The sequence below is a fragment of the Musa acuminata genome, chromosome BXJ2-7, assembly GCF_036884655.1.
Source record: "Musa acuminata AAA Group cultivar baxijiao chromosome BXJ2-7, Cavendish_Baxijiao_AAA, whole genome shotgun sequence".
NCBI lineage: Eukaryota > Viridiplantae > Streptophyta > Magnoliopsida > Zingiberales > Musaceae > Musa > Musa acuminata.
In genome coordinates, this window is record NC_088344.1 from 22926720 (window position 1) to 22945654 (window position 18935).

The following is an 18935-nucleotide window of genomic DNA, read 5'->3' on the forward strand; positions in this document are numbered from 1 at the left end:
ATTTTTTTTTCTATTTAGATAGTTACATCGACCTTTTATATATAATTATAGGAAACAAATTTATTTTCTTAAGAAATCAAAATGACTCATACAAAATGTGTCATGGGAGAAACGATAAGATCCACATGTTAATACTGGACAATCGATAATGCTTTGTCGACATATCATGACTATGCGATCGACACATTTACTATATAGCACTTAACTTGTCAATGCCACATGATTGATGATTTGATCTCACTGTACTCAAGTCACATGGATGATATAATATTTTATTACATCAATATCACGTGATCAAATCTTAGGCCTCATGGAGTAGTATATTGAATCTCATGTGACATGTTTATTATGTTTCAAGTTCCATGTTCTCTTATCTCACCTTGCGAGTTATTGATAATTACGATCGAAGTTAACGTCAAATGATCACAAGAAGATAATAATTCACTATATAAGAAGACTCATAGATATATTATAAAATTTATCGGACATATATATTTGATTTGTTCGACTAATATATTAACCTAAATATTAAAGAGATATTATCGGGGGTACCTTGACATAGTTCTTGAATGATTCAAATGATTCAATAAAAAATTTAACTTGAAATCGATCCGAGAAATAGGTCAGATTAGATCTGAATCAACCTTACAAAAGGAAACTTTCAAACATGCCACCATCATTTGAATTTTGAATAGAGCAAAAGAAAAGAAAGGTATGAAGAATAATTAGTTGTCTTTTATTTCACTTCCTTACGGAAAACGTGTTTTATTTTAGTCAATCATCCCAATCCGGTCGATGGACGATCCGCGGTCGTCACATGTTCGGGGTCCGATCTCCCCCAAACTCGTCTAATTGGAAGATACGACACGCGTGCGAGTTACCGCGGATCGTTTCTGACGCGGAACAGCGGATCCCTCATCCGTGGACGCGACACAACTGCGCCGTCTCTCATCGCATTCCAACCGTACGATCTCTGCCGCGCAGCGCGTGTCCCCGCCTCGGCGCCCGCGAATGGCATTTCACAGGATCGGGAACACGGAATCCCAGCGTGCGGACCGACCGATTCTTCCCGCACCCAGACGCGACGTCACCTGCGCCCTGGTGTCCTGTTCCTGACTGGATCAGACAGCATCCCTCTTCCTTCGACCCTCTTGCGGGCCCCATCGTTTCTCTGGGCTAGGCAATTGGGTTCGTGTTTCCCGTGCACGTTTCCGGAGCATGACGGCAGCACGTGGCGGGCCCCGCTGCCAACGAGGCGGGTGCGTGTCCTATTCCGGTCCTTTTCCCATACTAAATTAACGCCTCTCTCTCTCTCTCTCTCCGATTCCTTCCCGGAGACGGATTCTTGGAGGCCAAAGAGATTAGGACGCGGAACCGACCCTACGGCGGACCATCACCTTGCTACAGGCATCGCCTTTTCTTCATGAGACAGTAGAATTTCGGTCTTCCGACCCGTTTTCCCTGTAGAACCAAGGTTAGGGCTTGGTGGCTTCTCGACATCCTCGAAGACGTCGCCGGAGAAATCCATTGATGCCGTTGTAGAGTTCTGTTGACGATTCTCTTTCGTTGAGGATCTGACTGGAGGAGATTGGTTGACTTTGGAGTTTTTCTGATTCCGGTGGCTTGCGGAATATGCTTCCGTTATTAAGATGTCTTTTTTGGATAAATTTTGATGGTGTTTTCTTCTTTAAAGTGTTGATTTCGTTGGTTTCTACCTTTGGCTATATTCAGAAAAAAATTCTTCTAAATCGGGAGGATTCATTTTGCCCCCTGGGTGTAAAAAAGGCCAAAAAGATAGTTTTTTTGTGGTACATTAACCTACCTTTTCCCTTTGTTTGTTTTCTTATACCTTTCGTTTTCAAATCGCGTTAAAACAAATTGGAAATTATTTTGAGATTGCATGTTTTATATCGAGATGCAAAGGTCGGAATTTGCTCGGCCCGGCTTGGAATCTTCTGTCGATCGGATCTGGATTCTGTTCATGATGATGATAAAAGTTCTACAGTTTCATCTTTCTCTTGGATTTGAATATAACGGATTCGGTGCACCATCGAGAGGTTCATGAATTGGTTGTACTACCTTTTGCAATTGTGTAGCGAGTGTTCCGCTTCGGCATGTAGGAAGTTTCTCCAGCACTAATTTTTAGGCTGTTGCTTTGAGAGCCGTACAAGATGTTCTCTCTTCCATGTAGCTTTGTACTGTAAAATTCCTCGTTTTATATTCGCTTTTACAACAAAAAGGGGAACTTTTTTTGCAAGTTGGCATTTGAATTACGTGATGCCATGAAGGTTTTATCTTTATTGATTCTGATAGCTTTTGTGTTGCCTATATAGGTACGATAGCTGCCAACTGAAGTTAGACTACCGTACGTTCTCAGTCGACAAGGATGAGGTCATTTGCTCGAGCTCTTCGACAAGTTCGAGCTCCATCTGGGGTTCATCGGGGAGCGCTTTCGCACACTGGGTTAGGGAAAGATGGGAAAGTCTTGAATCTGGGTAATTCAGTTGCTGATTGTTCGCGGAGCGCCTTTCACGGCAGAGAAATTGGTAGATATTTGAACCAGAGTACGGTGCTATCGAGATCTCTATCTACTCCTGCAGCAAATGACTCTGAAGGTTATCTTTTTGTTACCATCATCACCTTGTTATCTTTGTTTCCTCCCTTGTGGTAGAGAATTTAAATGCAAATCTTCCATCCTGTGTTCTATTTATACTACTGTCGTGCAAAGTGTAAATTTCTGGGTACTGCCTTTTCAGCTGATTTTGCGTATGTAATGCAAATAAACATGGACAATTAGGAGATTTCTCCACCGATGCAAAATTATGTTCTCTGCTTTGACATGTCATTGACTATGCTAATCCCAGTGTCTAACAATGCTGGAGGAGCTGGCCCTTTGTCGGAGTATGAAAGGAGAATTGCATCAGGAGAACTTGCTGATGGAGATGACTTTCAGGTGCAGTCACTAATTTCAATCAAAGGAGCGTTGGCTAATTGGAATTTTTGGATGCTCTAATTGTTGTCTGACATTTGTCTTAGGTAGATACCATTCAAGAACTGCAAAGGCTCTATCGGGAGCTTGCTGAGCTTGAAGAGAGTTGCCAATTGGATAGATATACTGCATCCAAGAAATCTCAGAGGTAATTCATGTGTTGTTACTTAAATTTGACATCTTGTTAATATTTGTTGGTGCATTATTTTTTTTCTGTTGTACATTGAGTTTTCCTTCTTTATTGGTCTCCTGTGGTTTATTTACTGGCCTTCAGGGTTTTTGCAGGAGTAGGTGGCTATGGTCCCGTCTCATTCCACAATCTTCATATTCACCAGTCAAAGGTCTATACCTGTATGGAGGAGTAGGCACTGGAAAAACAATGCTTATGGACTTGTTTTTTGATCAACTGTGAGCACTCTGTGAATTCCATTCTGATGCATTTTGTGGATACTAGTTCCTTGACATGTCTGTGTAATTGGGGAGATTTACCATGTCTAGGTGCCCTATGATTGTTAAAGCATAGCTCTAGTCATGATTAAGTTCACAATATAGATGTCCTTTCAAATTCTTTATTGGCTTCTCTTCACTGGCAGGTGGTCTCATTCAGAATTAAAAAAATGCAAATCCTGAGTTTGGCATTGTAACTAATTATTGCTACTGACTGATCATGAAAAATTTATGGAAAAGAAATTCTGATTACTGTTTTAAAGAGCCATATAAGACTGTTCTCTCACTTTGTTATTTTCTGTTCTCTTGATCTTTTTCTGGAGCAACGCCTTAAAATCTCATTTAGATGGCAAAAGTGAGGAACTAAATAGGAAGTTTGCACTTGATACACACCAGTCCATGTCGTTTATATCAAATATATGCAAAATGGTACCAACCCCTTTTATCATTTTTTGTAACTTTGCTGTTCTACATGTCCAGGACTGTCCAGTCCTGAACCGGCCAAGCTAAATTTAGTTGTATTGTTATTGAAAACCCTTGGGTGAGATCCAGCTTGGCATATGACAAAATACTTTAAGAGAGGCAAATTGTCATTCAAAATGTTAATAATATTTAATGCCAATCAGTCTGCTTTTATGTGATAAGTGGTCTGGCTTTTGCTAAATTATTTCAAAGTCGAGCCTAAGGCTAGTGACAAGTTAATCAGATATTTGCTATAATAGTATACCTGCAAATGGATGCCCAAGTATGATGAAGTTTAACATAAATCGGAAGCATATAGACTTGAACTGTAACATTCTACGTAGATGCTTGACAGCAAGCATTCGGTATTTCCATTGTCAATCTTAATGAGGTAGCAAAATGCATCCCACTTTTCTCAAAAAATTCTCAATTCTTGATAATTTCATGTTTGCTTCAATGCAAGTAGTACTTGACTGGACCACCTGATATCTAGTTCAGGATAGACGTTAAAGGTTCTAAATTGAAGACAGCCAAAAGTATAACTGCAATTTTTCACTTTTTTATTGATTTGATATAGATTTACGATCAGACTTTTTTCTTTGCAAGTAATTGTTTTTCTGCAATGTAAATTTTATCGGCATACAATTGAATCATTGTAACTATGACTAGCATGTTTATCATACTCTACGAGAGCTCTTTCTAATACTCCTTTGTTCTTGTGCAGGCCATCTAATTGGAGGAAAAAAAGAATTCATTTCCATGATTTTATGTTGAATGTGCATAGCCGCCTGCAGGTACAGCTGGTTCTTTGCATACCTGCAATTTTTTTTTATCCTGAGATTTTCACAACACCTAGTCAGATGATCTTTTAAACTGGTTTTTCTCCTCCTCTGCTTAATGCATTTTTATATTCTCTGCCTGGCATAACATTCATCTAGATGCACAAAGGAGTATCAGATCCACTTGAAGTCGTCGCAGGAGAGATATCAGATGAATCCATTCTTTTATGTCTTGATGAATTTATGGTATGTTTATGCTTACTAAACAATAATTTTCTCTGTACAGTGTTGTTTTATGAATAATCATTGAATATGTCATTAACAGGTAACTGATGTGGCTGATGCTCTGATATTGAATCGTCTTTTTCGGCATTTATTCAGTGAAGGCATTGTGTGTTCTCTGATCCTTTCAGATTTACTATAAGTATAAGTTGAAAATGCATTAATCCAAGTCATTTACTGTATGCATTCTGTAGGTCCTTGTCTCAACTTCAAATCGTGCTCCAGATCAGCTGTATGAAGGTGGATTGCAGAGGGACCTATTTTTACCATTTATTGAGACCTTGAAGGCAATGGAATGGATATATTTGTTCAAATTTCCATTTGGTTTGCAACTAGTTTAAGCATACAAGGACTCTGCTGTTGGGTTGAATGGAAATGTTTGTTGCAGGAAAGGTGTGTAGTTCATGCAATTGGCTCATCAACTGACTACCGGAAAATAGGTTCGGTAAGTATAGTGCATTTCTTCAGCAATACAAATCTGAAGTTTGTGTTTGTACACAACTCAAAATTTAAACTTAATTACTTTGATGCAGGCTGAGAAAGGTTTCTATTTTATTGGAAAGGGGCACACTGGATTTTTAAAACAGAAGTTTCAGCATTTGATAGGACATGATAAACCTGGACCGCAAGTTGTAGAAGTTGTTATGGGAAGAAAATTGCAGGTCCTTTTTCGCAACCTGACATTCTAAAATAGTTAGCACTTTCAGTGGCTCATGGTCTGGCATCTTTGTTTTTTTTTTTGTTTCTCCAGGTTCCTTTTGGTGCTAATGGATGTGCATATTTTCCATTTGAAGAACTTTGTGATAGACCTTTGGGGGCAGCAGACTACTTTGGACTATTTAGTAAGTTATCTATGTTCCCCTTTTTTCTTTGTGGTGAGAAATTAAATTTCTTCATAGGCTGTATCATTGGCTTTCATGTTATTGTGGTGTTCTATAATTTAATTTCGAATTTTGCCCCATTGCCATGCAGAAAATTTTCATACGCTTGCCCTGGATGGGGTGCCAAGATTTGGGATCCACAACAGGACTGCAGCATATCGCTTTGTCACATTGGTTGATGTGAGTATGATTTGTAACGAGCTTTATGATTTCCATGTTACAGAAAATCTTTTCCATGTCTTGAATGAAAACTATGCACTTTTGTTGGATAAATTATTAGAGAATTTCTATTTATATCTTTTACTAAAGGAAGTTTTCATGCGATCATTGTCTAGATAAAATAACAGACATTTATATGATTTGTTTTTGGAGAAAATAATATTATCTATGTTACGCTGATGTCAAATTCAAATTTTTTTGTCTGACTGATATCTTGCCTTTTTATGAACTTATTGAAATAATCTGATTGACAAGTCTCGTTGACGTCCAAAAAATTCAAAGTCCTCTGCATTCCAGTTTCTTTCATTTAAATGAGCATAATGTATATTAGGTTCTGAATCTGCACCAATTTCATAGTGTTCTTTGACCTGACAATACAACTTCTGTCACATTTCTATTTCATTTTAGCAAAATTCTACTTAGAAGGGTTGAATTTTGTTATAAACGAGCCATAGTTTGTTGTACAAAACATTACTTCTGTATTTTGGTTGTCATTATACGAGTCACTTTTCAACAGGTGATGTATGAAAACAAGGGTAGGCTGCTATGCACAGCCGAGGCATCCCCAGTCGAACTCTTTGAAAGTATTGTGACAGTTGCCGATGCTCAAAAGATATCACCAAGAACATCATCGCGGTCGCAGAAGAAAGATGATGTTGATCTTTGTGTCGACAACGAGCTAGGATTCGCTAAAGACCGCACAATTAGTAGGTATGACTCCAGCAGTCGTAACAAGAAAGGAGGTCTTCTATTCTTGCATTTGATATATGAAAAACCAATAGTGGTGTGAGCTACTAATGATATTGTTATATTTTCAGATTAACCGAGATGAACAGCAGGGAGTACTTGGAACAGCATGAAGCCAGATTGCAGGAGAAGGCCTCTGGAGAAGCACATCTTAATGGTGTTTTTGTAGAAGCATGATTACCTTTTCTTTTGACATTATTCTCTATATAGTCCATTAAGGAGCAATTGATATCATCAATAATGTCATCAGAGGCTTCAGATATAAGGCAGAGAAGCCTGCTTACCCTGTAGATGAGGAAGCCCCGAATAATCTTGCTTATGATGAATCATAATGGCCTATCTAATCTTATTTGTATTTTTTTGGGTATGATACCGAATGTTGATAAATATCCTGTATTATTTTCTTATCTGTGCAAGCTCAGAACGAGTTAATATTAAATATTGGTGACGGATTTTGGTGTATGGCACTTATGGCTCACTTGTATTTTGGTAGCCGATGGTGAGAGCTTTGCTTACAAGCAGCTAAAAGTTCTTGAATTGAGTGTCAAGAACTCGCATTATCTGTTGCAAAATAATCGCACGCATTTTGGGGCGCTGAAAACATCTCATTGCATAAGAAAAGTCTACATAACTCTGATAGTGAAGCAGGTAATGAAACATTACAATGGATTTTGGCCTCCATCCTTCATTTGTTTGTCAGAGATCTTCCTTCAGATCCATGTTCATAGATGTTCCTGGATGACATGCCAAGTGATTTGTTCCTCTTCTTTGATAATGAAAGCCTTAATGATGGTTGCCATTGATGTTACGCTACAAGGATTCATATTTCTCTTTGTTCAGAGGTTGAACATCTAAACTGAGCAACAAAGCTTGGAATCAATGGATGTCAAACAAATGCAAAATGCTTGGTAACCAGTCAAAGGATATCTGCACAAGAGAGAGAAGGTGTTTTAGATGCGCATTCTACAAAATGAATGCTTTAAACAAAGGTATTATTACTACTTGCCTATAATCCATTACATATTTTGATTTCCCAATCTTCCCAAGCTGCAAAATAGTCTGCTTTCCTTTCTCCTGTTCAACAATGTACGAACAGCTATTAATCTTCAAAGCAAATAAATGGGGAAATCTTGTGTACCAACGCAAAATTTGCCTAGAACCAAGCCATGCTTTAATGTGATTGATGCAGTCCGAGCAAAAAAGATATACCTCCATTGTCAGCTGAAAGTTCTTGACCGAACTTTGAATTATTGGCCCTGTTCTTCCAGCTCTTTCTCTGAAGTCCAGTTCATGTCTTTTTGTAAACTAACCAGCACCAAACCAATGCATATTAGCATCATCAATCAAGTGAAAGAACTCTCATGCAGATTCAATTTGGGAATGCTTACGGTATTATAATACGGCACTCTCGAGACAAGCCGATTGGCTCTGTTCGAATTCTCCCCCCAGTCTTTTGGAAGTCCATTTATGTGTTGGATCTGCCATGGCTCGAAGTTCAAAGCCAAACATTAGATGCACACTCCAACTCTTTAATCTCAGGTGGTCTTTACAAGGATGATCGTGGAATTCACCTGGGTGGTGTTCGAATTCTTTAGCTGCATGGATTGATACTTGGGAATCCATGTCCTCAAGCTTCTATACTTCCCTGTGATTGTAGTTACTGTAGGAAGGTACCTGTCATAACGAATGCATTTAGATCACTCCTGAAAAAGATGATGGGACGCATCCTGAATTCATAGAATAAACCGTAGACCAAGTTTCCTCACACTACAAGCCCGAGAAGACGCCTGGAATGCTTCTTTCTAGGATCAAATCTGTTCCCCTGCAGCAAAAGAAGGGAGAATTATTATGCATGATGTCAAGTCCCTGCTTACTGTCAAATTGAACCATGAGCTCCTCTCTCTCTCTCTCTCTCTCTCTCTATCAAACTTCAACATGAATGCAGAGATGCCAACAACCTGATCCCATATTTGATATTTTGATCCCATGAGGTTCGCCGTTATACTGCCCAAGAAGCTCTCATCTGAGTTGCAGAATATTCCGTTTGGATTCTGAGCAACGATGAACTCAGACCTGCCATTTCGCCTTCTGTGCCATGCAACAGCCAGTTTCCGATCTTGTCGTCCCTGACCCTCCTGCAATATCCAATCGAGATGATAACTCTCAGAAGAACTAAGCATTTTGTAGAGTTTTTGAGATTATTCAAGTAGAAGAAATCTTGTCAGAGAAGATTGAATTCTTGCAAAATCCCAAGTTTCTTACAACTAGTTCTTAGAATTTCTGTGTTGGTATGCATCGAAGAAAGCTTTAACAATATGTCATGCGGGGATGGATCATTAGAATGCCACAAACATCTTCCCAACTGAGATTGTAAGTGGAAAGCTCACATTGGTGTAAAGTGTGTAGAAAGACATCCCACTCCTGCCTTGTGTTCTCTCCTTGAATATGATGCAAGTGCATCTCCCAACATCCAGAGGCAGAGGCCTATACAACAAGGACCTGCACACACACACAGCACGATTATTGCAGCTTAGCTCAACCATCCCCGCGTAGGTCTCTGTAACGCTCACCTGTTGGGAAGAGTGGACCAAGACGAGGCTGGCGCGGATTCGGAGTCGGAGAACTGATCCCACACGTCCGACGAGGAGGATAGCGGTTCCCACGGCTTGGGCGGCCCGAGGAGCGACGACGACGACGACGACGATGGTTGGGGCGGCTCGTTCAGCTTCATGCAGAGCTGCAGGGAGGATGGCCTCAGCGCGGGCTTGACGTCCAGCTTCTTTCCCTTGCAGGCATTTAGGCTGACGACGGGGACGAGGTTCTCCTTGTCGGGGTCGAGGAGGGGATCTTGGCAGCGGGATTGGTGGGGCGAGGCGGAGTTGCGGTGGTGGGAGGAGGGCAGTGGATGAGGCTTCTTTGGAACAGCAGTCATCGCTAGAGAGAGAGAGAGAGCCAAGTGGGTTTGGGGCTTCTTCGACGGGTTTTATGGGTGTGGCCGTGGTGGGGTCAGCTGTGGGTTCAAATTTGAATGAAGTCTGGGTAAGAAAGAGGGGAGGGGTTAACGGTTAGTAAAACCTTGGGAAGTGCATCGTACACTTGGTTTGGAGTTATTTAATGATTGCATCGGCGGTGGGAGGGCGGGAAGGTGACTTGGTTTTGAATCAGACCGGACGAATCCGGCCTGACCTGAAAATTTTGGGCCGATTTGCCATGCCTAGTCCTCAAAGGCTCCGTTTGACCCGGCCCATCTGATTCTATTATCCGGTTTGGGCTTGGCTGAATGGACCGGTCCCGGGCGGGCCAATGCCAACTCTTATCCACGAGAGCAGGAAACCCCGTGCGTTCGACCTGATAAGAGGACGACGAACCTGAGCCGATGAAACGGAACAAACAATGGCCTCATCGTCTCTTTTCGTCGTCAAGCTCTCTCCCCTCGCGCTACCGCCACTTCGCTGCTCTAATGCCGTCCGTTTCTCCCCCTCTCCACTTGCAGTCTCTCTCAAGAACAAGCTCACCTCCTCCGCAACCCTATACGGGTCTCCTCTGCTGCTCCGGAGAACTCACTCTCCGATCCCCTCTTCTTCTTCTTCTTCTTCCCTCTGTCGGAGATCTTCGAGTCTCGTGGTCTTTGCTGCCAAAGGATACAAGATGAAGACCCACAAGGTACCTTCTTTACTGCTTCTGTAGCCTCCTTGATGACATCTGAGGGTAAGTGGTTGTTCCCTTTTCTTGGCTGGAAAAGGCCTCCGCGAAGCGGTTCCGGGTAACGGGGCGGGGGAAGATTGTGAGGAGGCGGGCGGGGAAGCAGCACTTGCTGGCGAAGAAGAACACCAAGAGGAAGCTCCGGCTGTCCAAGATGGTATGTTTCAGATTGTAATTTGGGTACTGATAGTGCTTGCTTATAAGAATTGGAAGCAATTTGTTTTGACCCAAGTTAATCCTTGTGGCCTTTTTCCCTTGCATAAGAAAGGTGGGTGATTTTGCAGATTGCTGCCTATGAAGAAACTTTTAACATATGCTTACTTACATTTAAAGGACTCTTCTTTCCCCCTTCCTGACGTACAAATATATGTATGCAGGGCATAAGATTGGGTGAATTTCATATACTATGTGGCAACATGAATTCCATGCAGGAGAATGTTGTCATGATTTGTCAATAGAAGATATCATAATTATGAACTTTAGAGCATGGATTTGCTTCTGCTAATATCCGATAATTGACAACTTTCATTCTCTAGAATTATTTGTGAGTTGGAGATCCTGTTACATAGGCCTCAAAATCAACTTAAACTTGAAGTTTTTGCTTTCTTACATGCCATTTTATGTGCTCTGACTAACTGAGAATAAACCAACAATATGTTTTTTTCCCTCTTAAAATGATGCGTATAGTGAGGTTGCTCGGATGAATTAAATTTCTCTTAAGCAAATTGTTGTAACCTAAATTCCAGAATACAATGTAGAGTATACAAGTAAAGAACGTTTTCTTCTGTGAATTGAACAGTCATCTAGATATGCTAATATCCAGCTCATTAGTGGAGCTTCATGAGCTTCATGTTGGTCACATGACATTAAACCTTGATGATGTTTCGTGAGCCTATGAAATATGGACCATGAAGCTTACTGAAATGTTTCTCATTATTTTTGATGTGTTTTATAAATCCCATAGTCATGCCTTGAGAAATGGATTATCAATGCTTGGCATTTTGGTATCTAGCATGTTGCTTTGGATTTACTGATTGCTCAAGTTTTTTGCATTTGGGACAATCACATATCTTTGTTTTCTACCATGGTGAAAACATTTAGTTTGTTAGTTTGATTCCAAGAACTCTGGTTATAATTACCTGCAAAGTTTTCTATTGGTAACTGATTGGTCAAGTTAATTAATTATGTATGACCATGAGTAGTAAGATAATGACAACAAGAACCTTTTTGTTTTCCCTTTTTCTTTGTGAAGGAAAAAACGGGTTTCCTGTTGTCATTGTCCATTGTTTAGAGATGATATCCTTCTAATCATGATCATACAGAATCTTGACTTAAATCTTTCTGATAAAGAGGATATAACTATGTGGGTGTTCTTGTTGGATAGCCACAAGGAATCATAGTATATGGAGAGTAATATATGATTATGATACACGCTCAATTTTGTTTGCAGCATCCAGTAAACAAGAGTGACTACGACAATGTCATTGGTGCACTACCGTACCTCAAAGTGAATCGAAACGCAACCTGAGAGGCTCTATTCATGTTGGTGGACCTTTTTTCTTGATCTTTTTACACCCTGTGCTACTATTGATTTGATAATTTATGCTGCCTTTGCCCTGATTTACTCATGTTTTGCAAGTTCGATAACTGTAAACATGTCATTCACTCTGTTCTCTTCGTGAAAACTTGTGCATTCTTGAGATCGACCAGTTTGGTGAAACTAATCTTCCTTTGGAATTTGATTGTTTTTATCTTGGGTCTCCTGTGATAGGGGATTATAATTTTAAGAGGATCTGCTGCTAAAAAAATTGTAGAGAGGTGGTTTGGTTCATCACCATCTAATTATAGCTTGCTGGGTCAGCTGTCCAAAAATTTGCACTGGAGTGATAAGTACTTCTGTTAATGTAATGCAGGCTGGTATTTGAGATTTAAGTTTCGAGTTATGTGCCAATGAAATGAAAGGAAAGCCATAGCTAAGTATGGAGAAAGTGTGAAGTAACAATGTCCACTAAAGTATTTGGGCTACTATAATTGTTTTGCAAAATTGTATGTCTATGAATACTTCTAGAATTTAATAATATACTTCTTTTAATTTAAATTTTACATATATGTTCATGCAAGATCCAAAATCTTACATGTGTTTTTGTAGTTAATCTTTGTTAGTTGATAATTTTAATATCTTCTGGAAACTCCCTTAGAATTCCAAGGGTGTTTTCAGTATTTTACATTTTAACTCTCTTTTAAATTTACTCTTTCATATTTGTTAAACATGATTAGTAATGAATATTTGAAGTTTCATCAAGAATTTTGTATGAATGTATGTATGTATGGATGTACACATATGCTCTTCTTGGCTTATAGAGCTAATAAGTTTTTATTTTTGAAACAGAGAAAAATAAATAAATAAATATTAGATAAGTAGACATTCTTTATAAAATAAATGCTACTTGGTCAACTTCATGGTGGAAATTTATCAAGGTATTATATATATATATATATATATATATATATATATATATTTGTCATTTCTTTTATTAGATCGATAATTTGTAAGTTGGGAGGCATTAAAGAAAGGATGATTTTTTTAGAAAATATTTTTTTTAGTATTTGTTGATCGGGACCTTTTATTTTTTAATAATAATTTTAATTTTAAAATATACAAACTGCCTTTTAAAAGTTTTTTTGATATATTATAATTTTTTGATCTATTTGTAACAGTGTTTTGGTCTATTATTATTATTATTATTATTATTATTATCTATTACAATGATTTGACTATTAAAAAAGTACTTAAAATATACTTAAAAATATTATAAATAATTTAAACTGATTCGTAACTTCAACCAAACTAACTATATGTCTAAAAATAAGTATTGTAATATTTTATAAGCAATGATAATTAAAGAGGCTTGTTATGATGTCCTTTATAATTTTTTTAATGAATAAAGCACTATAAAATTTATTAGGAAACATTGGAAACAAATCAAATAAAAATACTATAATAATTAAATTTTATATTTTTTTAATTTAAAAGTATTATTTGAAAAAAAAATAAAAAAATATTTTTAATAAAAAAATTAAAAATGTAAATATTTTTTTAAGAATATCGCACTAAAAGAAACACATAAATCAATCAGATGCTTTCTTCTTTGTTGGATTGCATGTTAATTCTGTGTATTATTAGTTGAGTTAAGTCTCTGGTTGGGCCCGTGACTCAGTGATCCGAGTCTTGGCCGGGTGGATACCCGATCCGCTAGCTGTCGTCTCTCACTTGCGGCCGATCCCTGTTGTTGTTTCGATCCGCTACGGTGTACGATCAAGTTCATCATGCGTCGTAAATTCCTTGATCTTAATCTGACGGCGGGAGAAAGAAGCCCCAGACCTTACCACGCGTCGGATCCCTGTCTTTTCGATCCGCTACTGTGTATACCATCAAGTTCCGTCATGCATTATAAATCCCTTTATCTTAAGCCAACGGCGGGAAGAAAGCGACCCCAAGACTTACCATCGCGAGCTCAATAGTCTCTCCGTACGATCGTTCCCAGCCCCAAACCTAGACGTCGGCCGGGGACGCGCTCTTTTTGCCACCGCCACCACCACTGGCGGCCAGCGGCCTACTACCACCGCCTCTGATTTCCTACAAGTCCACTGGGCTTATTTTCCAGTCAGCACGGTTCGTTCCTCGTCTTTCTTTTCTTCTTTCCTGAGATTATTTAGGTGTTAAATCCGTGTTTAAGCCCCATCTTTTGTTCTTGGAAGATATTGATGGCGATATGCTTTTTCCTCTTGTTAGAGGATCAAGATTAGCGCAAAAATAAGGGCAGGATAAAGAAATAGAAGCAGAACTATCAATCATTGGCCCTTCTTGCACATCTGAGAAGCAATTGCTTGTGACGTGCTAGAGATGTTATTGATCAATGCAATGCAGTTAAGGACTATTTTGCTTTGTTAAGACAATTTTAATAGTATATATATGTTTTTTAATAGATGAAGGAAGGGAGTCGCCCTTCTCCCAATAACAGATGGAGGAATACCATAAAATGTCCTATGATTTCCTTATGTACTAGTGCAATAATAATATCAAAATTTTAATTATGCACGCATATCATCATCAACATCAATGCAACATGACATACATAAAAGCCAATTATCCATACATATCATCAATATCAAGGTATAGTCGAACTCGATGGTACACTCCCATCAACGGATAAAGAAGTGTTTCTCCAACTGGATGAGTTCTTTGTCTCGTAACAGTAGGTGGATAGAACCCATTTCATACTCCCAACAATGAATGAAGTAATGTCCCTCACTCGTCAAAGTGGAGAAACGTTCCTCTCAATAGCTGATGGAGAAATCATTTAACTGTCACATCTGACAACCTACTAGATCTCGAACGAAGTCACCCTACCAATATACTGACTTTCCTGCTATCAGCAAGGCCCATACATATCCACATCTCATATCAGAATTATATATCATTTCATAACATGTCATTATATCATCTTGGCTCAATCAATCAGAGACATAATAACAAGGCAGTAGATCGTACTTAGAGGATGATATAGGGGTTTCAATCTAGTGGGTGCTACTCGCTACATGATTTGGTCTGAATCTCCTATCATGTGGGGGTACAACTACATGGAGATCTCATATACATACCAACCTAAGTAGATTATTTGTTTGCCCGTCAATCATGCTTCAAGTATGCATGTGCATTTACAAGATTCCACAAATGCATCAATAAAGATGTTGCAAATCGATCATTTACCATGTATCAAAATTCAAACATGTATGTGCATATGCGAGACAACATAAATGCATCAATAGGATTGTAGGTCAATAGTATAAGTATCACTCAAGCATGATATGTTCAAAAGAATGACATAATCCTTTTAAGACTTCTTTTTGCTTATTCTTTTCACTAGTCGAATATTTGTGCAAAGCAAATCATGAGCCGAGCTAGCGAGGTGACTCGCTGGTATAGTTTAGGTCACACAATCGGGCCGTGTACCAGAATATGCATTGTGGATCATGTAGTGGGTTGATACTTCCAACAAGTCACACTCTACTATCAGACAACACCCTACACTCAAAGATGTATGATAACTAGCTATTATGGACTACAAGCTCACATGTTAGCACATAATTGTTCGTGTAAGCTAGTCGTGTGCCTTAGGCATGTAAGTTTTGTTTTAGGTGTGAACCACAAGTCTAGGCTCTCCATGTCTGGTCAGACCCACATGTCAAATGTCAAACCTATTTAGGATGATGCACTACAATGACATGATATCAGCAATAAGTTACTTGTCTACATATGGATGGTGTTGTTAAATGGTTAAGTGCTTGGGTTGATGAGCCAAGTTGATCGCTTGTTCTACATGCAGTGTGAAGTGCAGGCTATCTTAGGTTATGTAATGTCTGACTTGGATGTTGTTGTGCGATGTTGGGTAGTGTCACCCATATACCCTTGTGTTTAGTCAAACAATACCTATGTAAGTGGAACATGTGATCGTGCTCAATGATAATACAATGTCTTGCTCATATACCTAAACTTGTAAGCAGGCTTATGCTTGTGTTGTCTTATATTTGGAGTCAAGTTTGTGCTTATATGTTGGGTCATGTGAGGCTCGACTATGAGTTTATGTCATCGTGCAAGCATGAGCAACAATCCAGTCTAGAGCACATAACAACTTTGTGATGGTTGCCATATATAATATGGGTTATGGGTACAATTGGACACGATTGGCTTTTGTTATAATGCAATTGTATCGGTACATACAGCCCATATTGAGTGGTATACCACAGAATGGAAGACCTTGGCGTACGATCACATGTTCTAAACACAAGTGTATATGAGTGACACTACCTGGTTTCACATAATAACATGCAAGTCAGATATTACATAACCTAGTATAGCCTTCACTTCATACTGCATGTAGAACAGGTGGCCAACTTGAATCATAGACCGAAAGCACTTAACCATTTGATGACACCATCCATATGTGAACGAGTAACTTATTGTTCATATCACATTATCATAGGTGCACCATCCTAAATAAGTTTGACACATGGCATGTGGGTCTGACCAAGACATGGAGAGCCTAGACTTGTGGTCCGCACCTAACCCAAACAAGACTTACATTCCTAGGGTACACAACTGGCTTACATGTACTATCATGTGCTAGCACGTGAACTTGTAGTCCGTAATAGCTTATTGTCGCATGTCTTTGAGTGTAGGACATTGTCTGATAATATGGTGTGACTTGTCTGATAGCTCTGTGTAATGGATATTTGATGGGAGCTTCACACATGGTGTGATTTTCTCGGCATACGAGTTAATTTGTACCAGGAACAGATCCAACTGAAACGACTACAGATATAAGGCAGAAGTTACAAACCTTGATTGATCAATTTAGCAATAATCAATGATTAATCTTAGGTGGCAGCTAAATTTTAAAGACATTAGCAGAAAAAGGGTAATCTAACCACCCAAAACTACTGATTCTATTAACACTATTTCGTAATTTTAGAGCATGAGTAGTAGTGCCACCTAAATCTTTCTTTTTATTTGTTCATGTGCAAGTTGACAATGATGCTGTTGTGGCTTTGATCAATAGAACAGGTTGGGTGTTGCCATATGCTGTATGCACAAATGCAATTTCAGTGCTGTTTATATATAGCATTCGTGAGTCAGGAGAGTTCTAACTATGAATGCTAACCTAGATCATTGACTCGTACAAGTCTTTTCTCAATCAATGAATCTTTGAGTTTATGCATTTACTTCATGTTGTTTCATCAGCTTCATACAACCTGTAACATGCACAAGTTATATCTTGTTAAGCATTATTGACGCGAATGAAATTTCAGCAATTAGGTCTTACTTTTTAACTATATATAAATTTACAAAATGTGATAAAAACATGAAAATATGTTGTAAGTGATGCGTATGATCCACATTAAGAAACTCTAACACAATATTTGATTTAATAATAGTTGAGAAATTAGAATTAAGTTTTAATTGGTAGTAGGTTTAATACATGCTGTATTCAAATCAAGAGTATGGGATTACATTTATACTTCTGAGCAATTTCTAGTGGTAATTTAAATATTATACAAGGATAGTAGTAATAACACAATTGGAATTAATTATGAGGAAACATGATATGCACCGCATTATCATGCTTATGTGGTCTATGTATATGGTTGGATATAATTCATATACGATTTCACCACATATGCCACATTCTTTATACGGTGTGACCATATACATCCATATATGCAGCCGCATATATCATGGAAAATTAATTTCAATGTTGAGGCTTATTTGTTATATGAGTTTTATTTCTTGTTTGTCAGGTAATCATGTTTCTATTAGACATTGCTTGTCTGAAATCTAGAGTTTTGATTTGAGTTTAAGATTGGTGAAATAAATGGTACATTTTCTGCACCATCTTATGCATATCATGTCCTCACTTTTGTTTTTCACATGTGATTATAAACAGTTTTATATTTCTGTAAGTTATAAAAATTGTCAATCTCCTTTTCAGGTGACAGCGAGTTTGAGAAGATTTACATTGCATGCCCTAAATCCTTCATGTCGTTCCCCTGATCAAGATAATGGTGACCTTAGATGATGATTTGCTCAAAACAGCTTATTCAGTCGTGTACAAGTGTAGAAAAAAAATAATTTGTTGGTGATGAGTTTTCATCAAAAGATTGGGATAAAATAGTTTGTGGCAATTGAGATGTATGATCTTGTGTAGCAATGGACAAAAGCTTTTTGTGCATATGCCGAATAGCTGCAACTAAACCATGGAGTCCAATACTCGTAACAGCGATCGATTGGCACTTGTGATTTTTATCTGGAAGCAAGCAAAAGTTTTCAATAATATGATCTATATCTACATGATGTCCCTAAATTAGGAGATTCTTATGGAAGCAGAGATCGAAAAAAATGGTTTTGTTAAAAGGAATACAGTGTCATCCTAACAATGTTTTTGTAATTAATGTGGAAAGATCTGAAAACTCTTCAAGGGGGCTATGTGAGACACAATGATTTGTTGCACATATTTCTTGGCGATTCTTCACGTGGATTAACATGGAATACGGCTTTCTTGTATTTTAGTGGTTAATGTTGTGAGGATTGTATGGAAGATATGTTTTTGACTGTTGTCAGCACCACCTCACAAGGCCATGGTGGGTTTTGATGTTTTGCTAAGATTGTTCCTCCATGATTGTGATAGGATCATGAAAATGATCTATACGTATCACTGACGCAACTAATTTGGTTCACAGGGCAAAGATACTGAATGAGGGTGATCATGTCAAGACAATCAAAAACAAAGACAGGAAGGATGGATCAGACTTTTGAGAGGCCAAAAGGATGCAGCAAAAAAAGCGAAGGGAGGTTGGCTCTTGGGATGA

At 38.5% G+C, this 18935-nt stretch overlaps 3 protein-coding genes across 8 annotated transcripts; 2 read left to right on the forward strand and 1 right to left on the reverse strand.

Moving 5' to 3' along the window:
- The first annotated feature begins 1313 nt into the window (after positions 1-1313).
- Positions 1314-7268, forward strand: LOC135582802 (uncharacterized). Of its 4 annotated transcripts, none has more exons than XM_065117524.1 (15): positions 1314-1407; positions 2334-2615; positions 2865-2953; positions 3037-3137; positions 3275-3397; positions 4623-4692; positions 4837-4923; positions 5003-5068; positions 5154-5246; positions 5348-5404; positions 5493-5621; positions 5711-5801; positions 5932-6020; positions 6577-6770; positions 6878-7268. In XM_065117524.1, exons 2-15 carry the CDS (start codon positions 2387-2389, stop codon positions 6981-6983), a joined length of 1524 nt encoding a protein of 507 aa, XP_064973596.1. In that variant the 5' UTR covers positions 1314-1407; positions 2334-2386; the 3' UTR covers positions 6984-7268. The 4 variants fall into 4 exon arrangements, with proteins under 4 accessions (XP_064973596.1, XP_064973593.1, XP_064973594.1 ...); XM_065117521.1 differs by having other exon boundaries at positions 1327-1474; XM_065117522.1 differs by having other exon boundaries at positions 1340-1808.
- Positions 7269-7392: 124 nt separating this feature from the next.
- On the reverse strand, positions 7393-9754 carry LOC135617401 (tubby-like protein 4). Its single transcript, XM_065117525.1, has 9 exons — positions 9377-9754; positions 9194-9305; positions 8765-8941; positions 8573-8628; positions 8378-8480; positions 8195-8284; positions 8016-8111; positions 7813-7880; positions 7393-7733 (listed from the first exon to the last, which is right to left on the reverse strand). Exons 1-9 carry the CDS (start codon positions 9736-9738, stop codon positions 7658-7660), a joined length of 1140 nt encoding a protein of 379 aa, XP_064973597.1. The 5' UTR covers positions 9739-9754; the 3' UTR covers positions 7393-7657.
- Positions 9755-10172: 418 nt separating this feature from the next.
- LOC103981806 (large ribosomal subunit protein bL35c) lies at positions 10173-18298 on the forward strand. 3 transcript variants are annotated; one of them, XM_009398559.3, is made up of 4 exons: positions 10173-10469; positions 10549-10665; positions 11959-12050; positions 18059-18298. In XM_009398559.3, the coding sequence occupies exons 1-3, from the start codon at positions 10200-10202 to the stop codon at positions 12034-12036; spliced, it is 465 nt and encodes a 154-aa protein (XP_009396834.1). In that variant the 5' UTR covers positions 10173-10199; the 3' UTR covers positions 12037-12050; positions 18059-18298. The 3 variants fall into 3 exon arrangements, with proteins under 3 accessions (XP_009396834.1, XP_064973599.1, XP_009396826.1); XM_065117527.1 differs by lacking the exon at positions 18059-18298 and adding an exon at positions 12422-12611; XM_009398551.3 differs by lacking the exon at positions 18059-18298 and having other exon boundaries at positions 11959-12208.
- The last annotated feature ends 637 nt before the right edge of the window (positions 18299-18935 follow it).

Bases quoted from the DNA above. Each gene is read 5' to 3' on its own strand.
- LOC135582802 (XM_065117524.1), top strand. From the start codon at position 2,387: ATGAGGTCATTTGCTCGAGCTCTTCGACAAGTTCGAGCTCCATCTGGG. The intron at 2,616-2,864 runs GTTATCTTTTTG...TGCTAATCCCAG, and splicing joins TGCAGCAAATGACTCTGAAG to TGTCTAACAATGCTGGAGGA. The intron at 5,802-5,931 runs GTAAGTTATCTA...ATTGCCATGCAG, and splicing joins AGACTACTTTGGACTATTTA to AAAATTTTCATACGCTTGCC.
- LOC135617401 (XM_065117525.1), bottom strand. From the start codon at position 9,738: ATGACTGCTGTTCCAAAGAAGCCTCATCCACTGCCCTCCTCCCACCAC. The intron at 9,306-9,376 runs GTGAGCGTTACA...GTGTGTGTGCAG, and splicing joins TGGTCCACTCTTCCCAACAG to GTCCTTGTTGTATAGGCCTC. The intron at 8,112-8,194 runs GTAAGCATTCCC...GGTGCTGGTTAG, and splicing joins GAGTGCCGTATTATAATACC to TTTACAAAAAGACATGAACT.
- LOC103981806 (XM_009398559.3), top strand. From the start codon at position 10,200: ATGGCCTCATCGTCTCTTTTCGTCGTCAAGCTCTCTCCCCTCGCGCTA. The intron at 10,470-10,548 runs GTACCTTCTTTA...TGGCTGGAAAAG, and splicing joins ACAAGATGAAGACCCACAAG to GCCTCCGCGAAGCGGTTCCG. The intron at 10,666-11,958 runs GTATGTTTCAGA...TTTTGTTTGCAG, and splicing joins AGCTCCGGCTGTCCAAGATG to CATCCAGTAAACAAGAGTGA.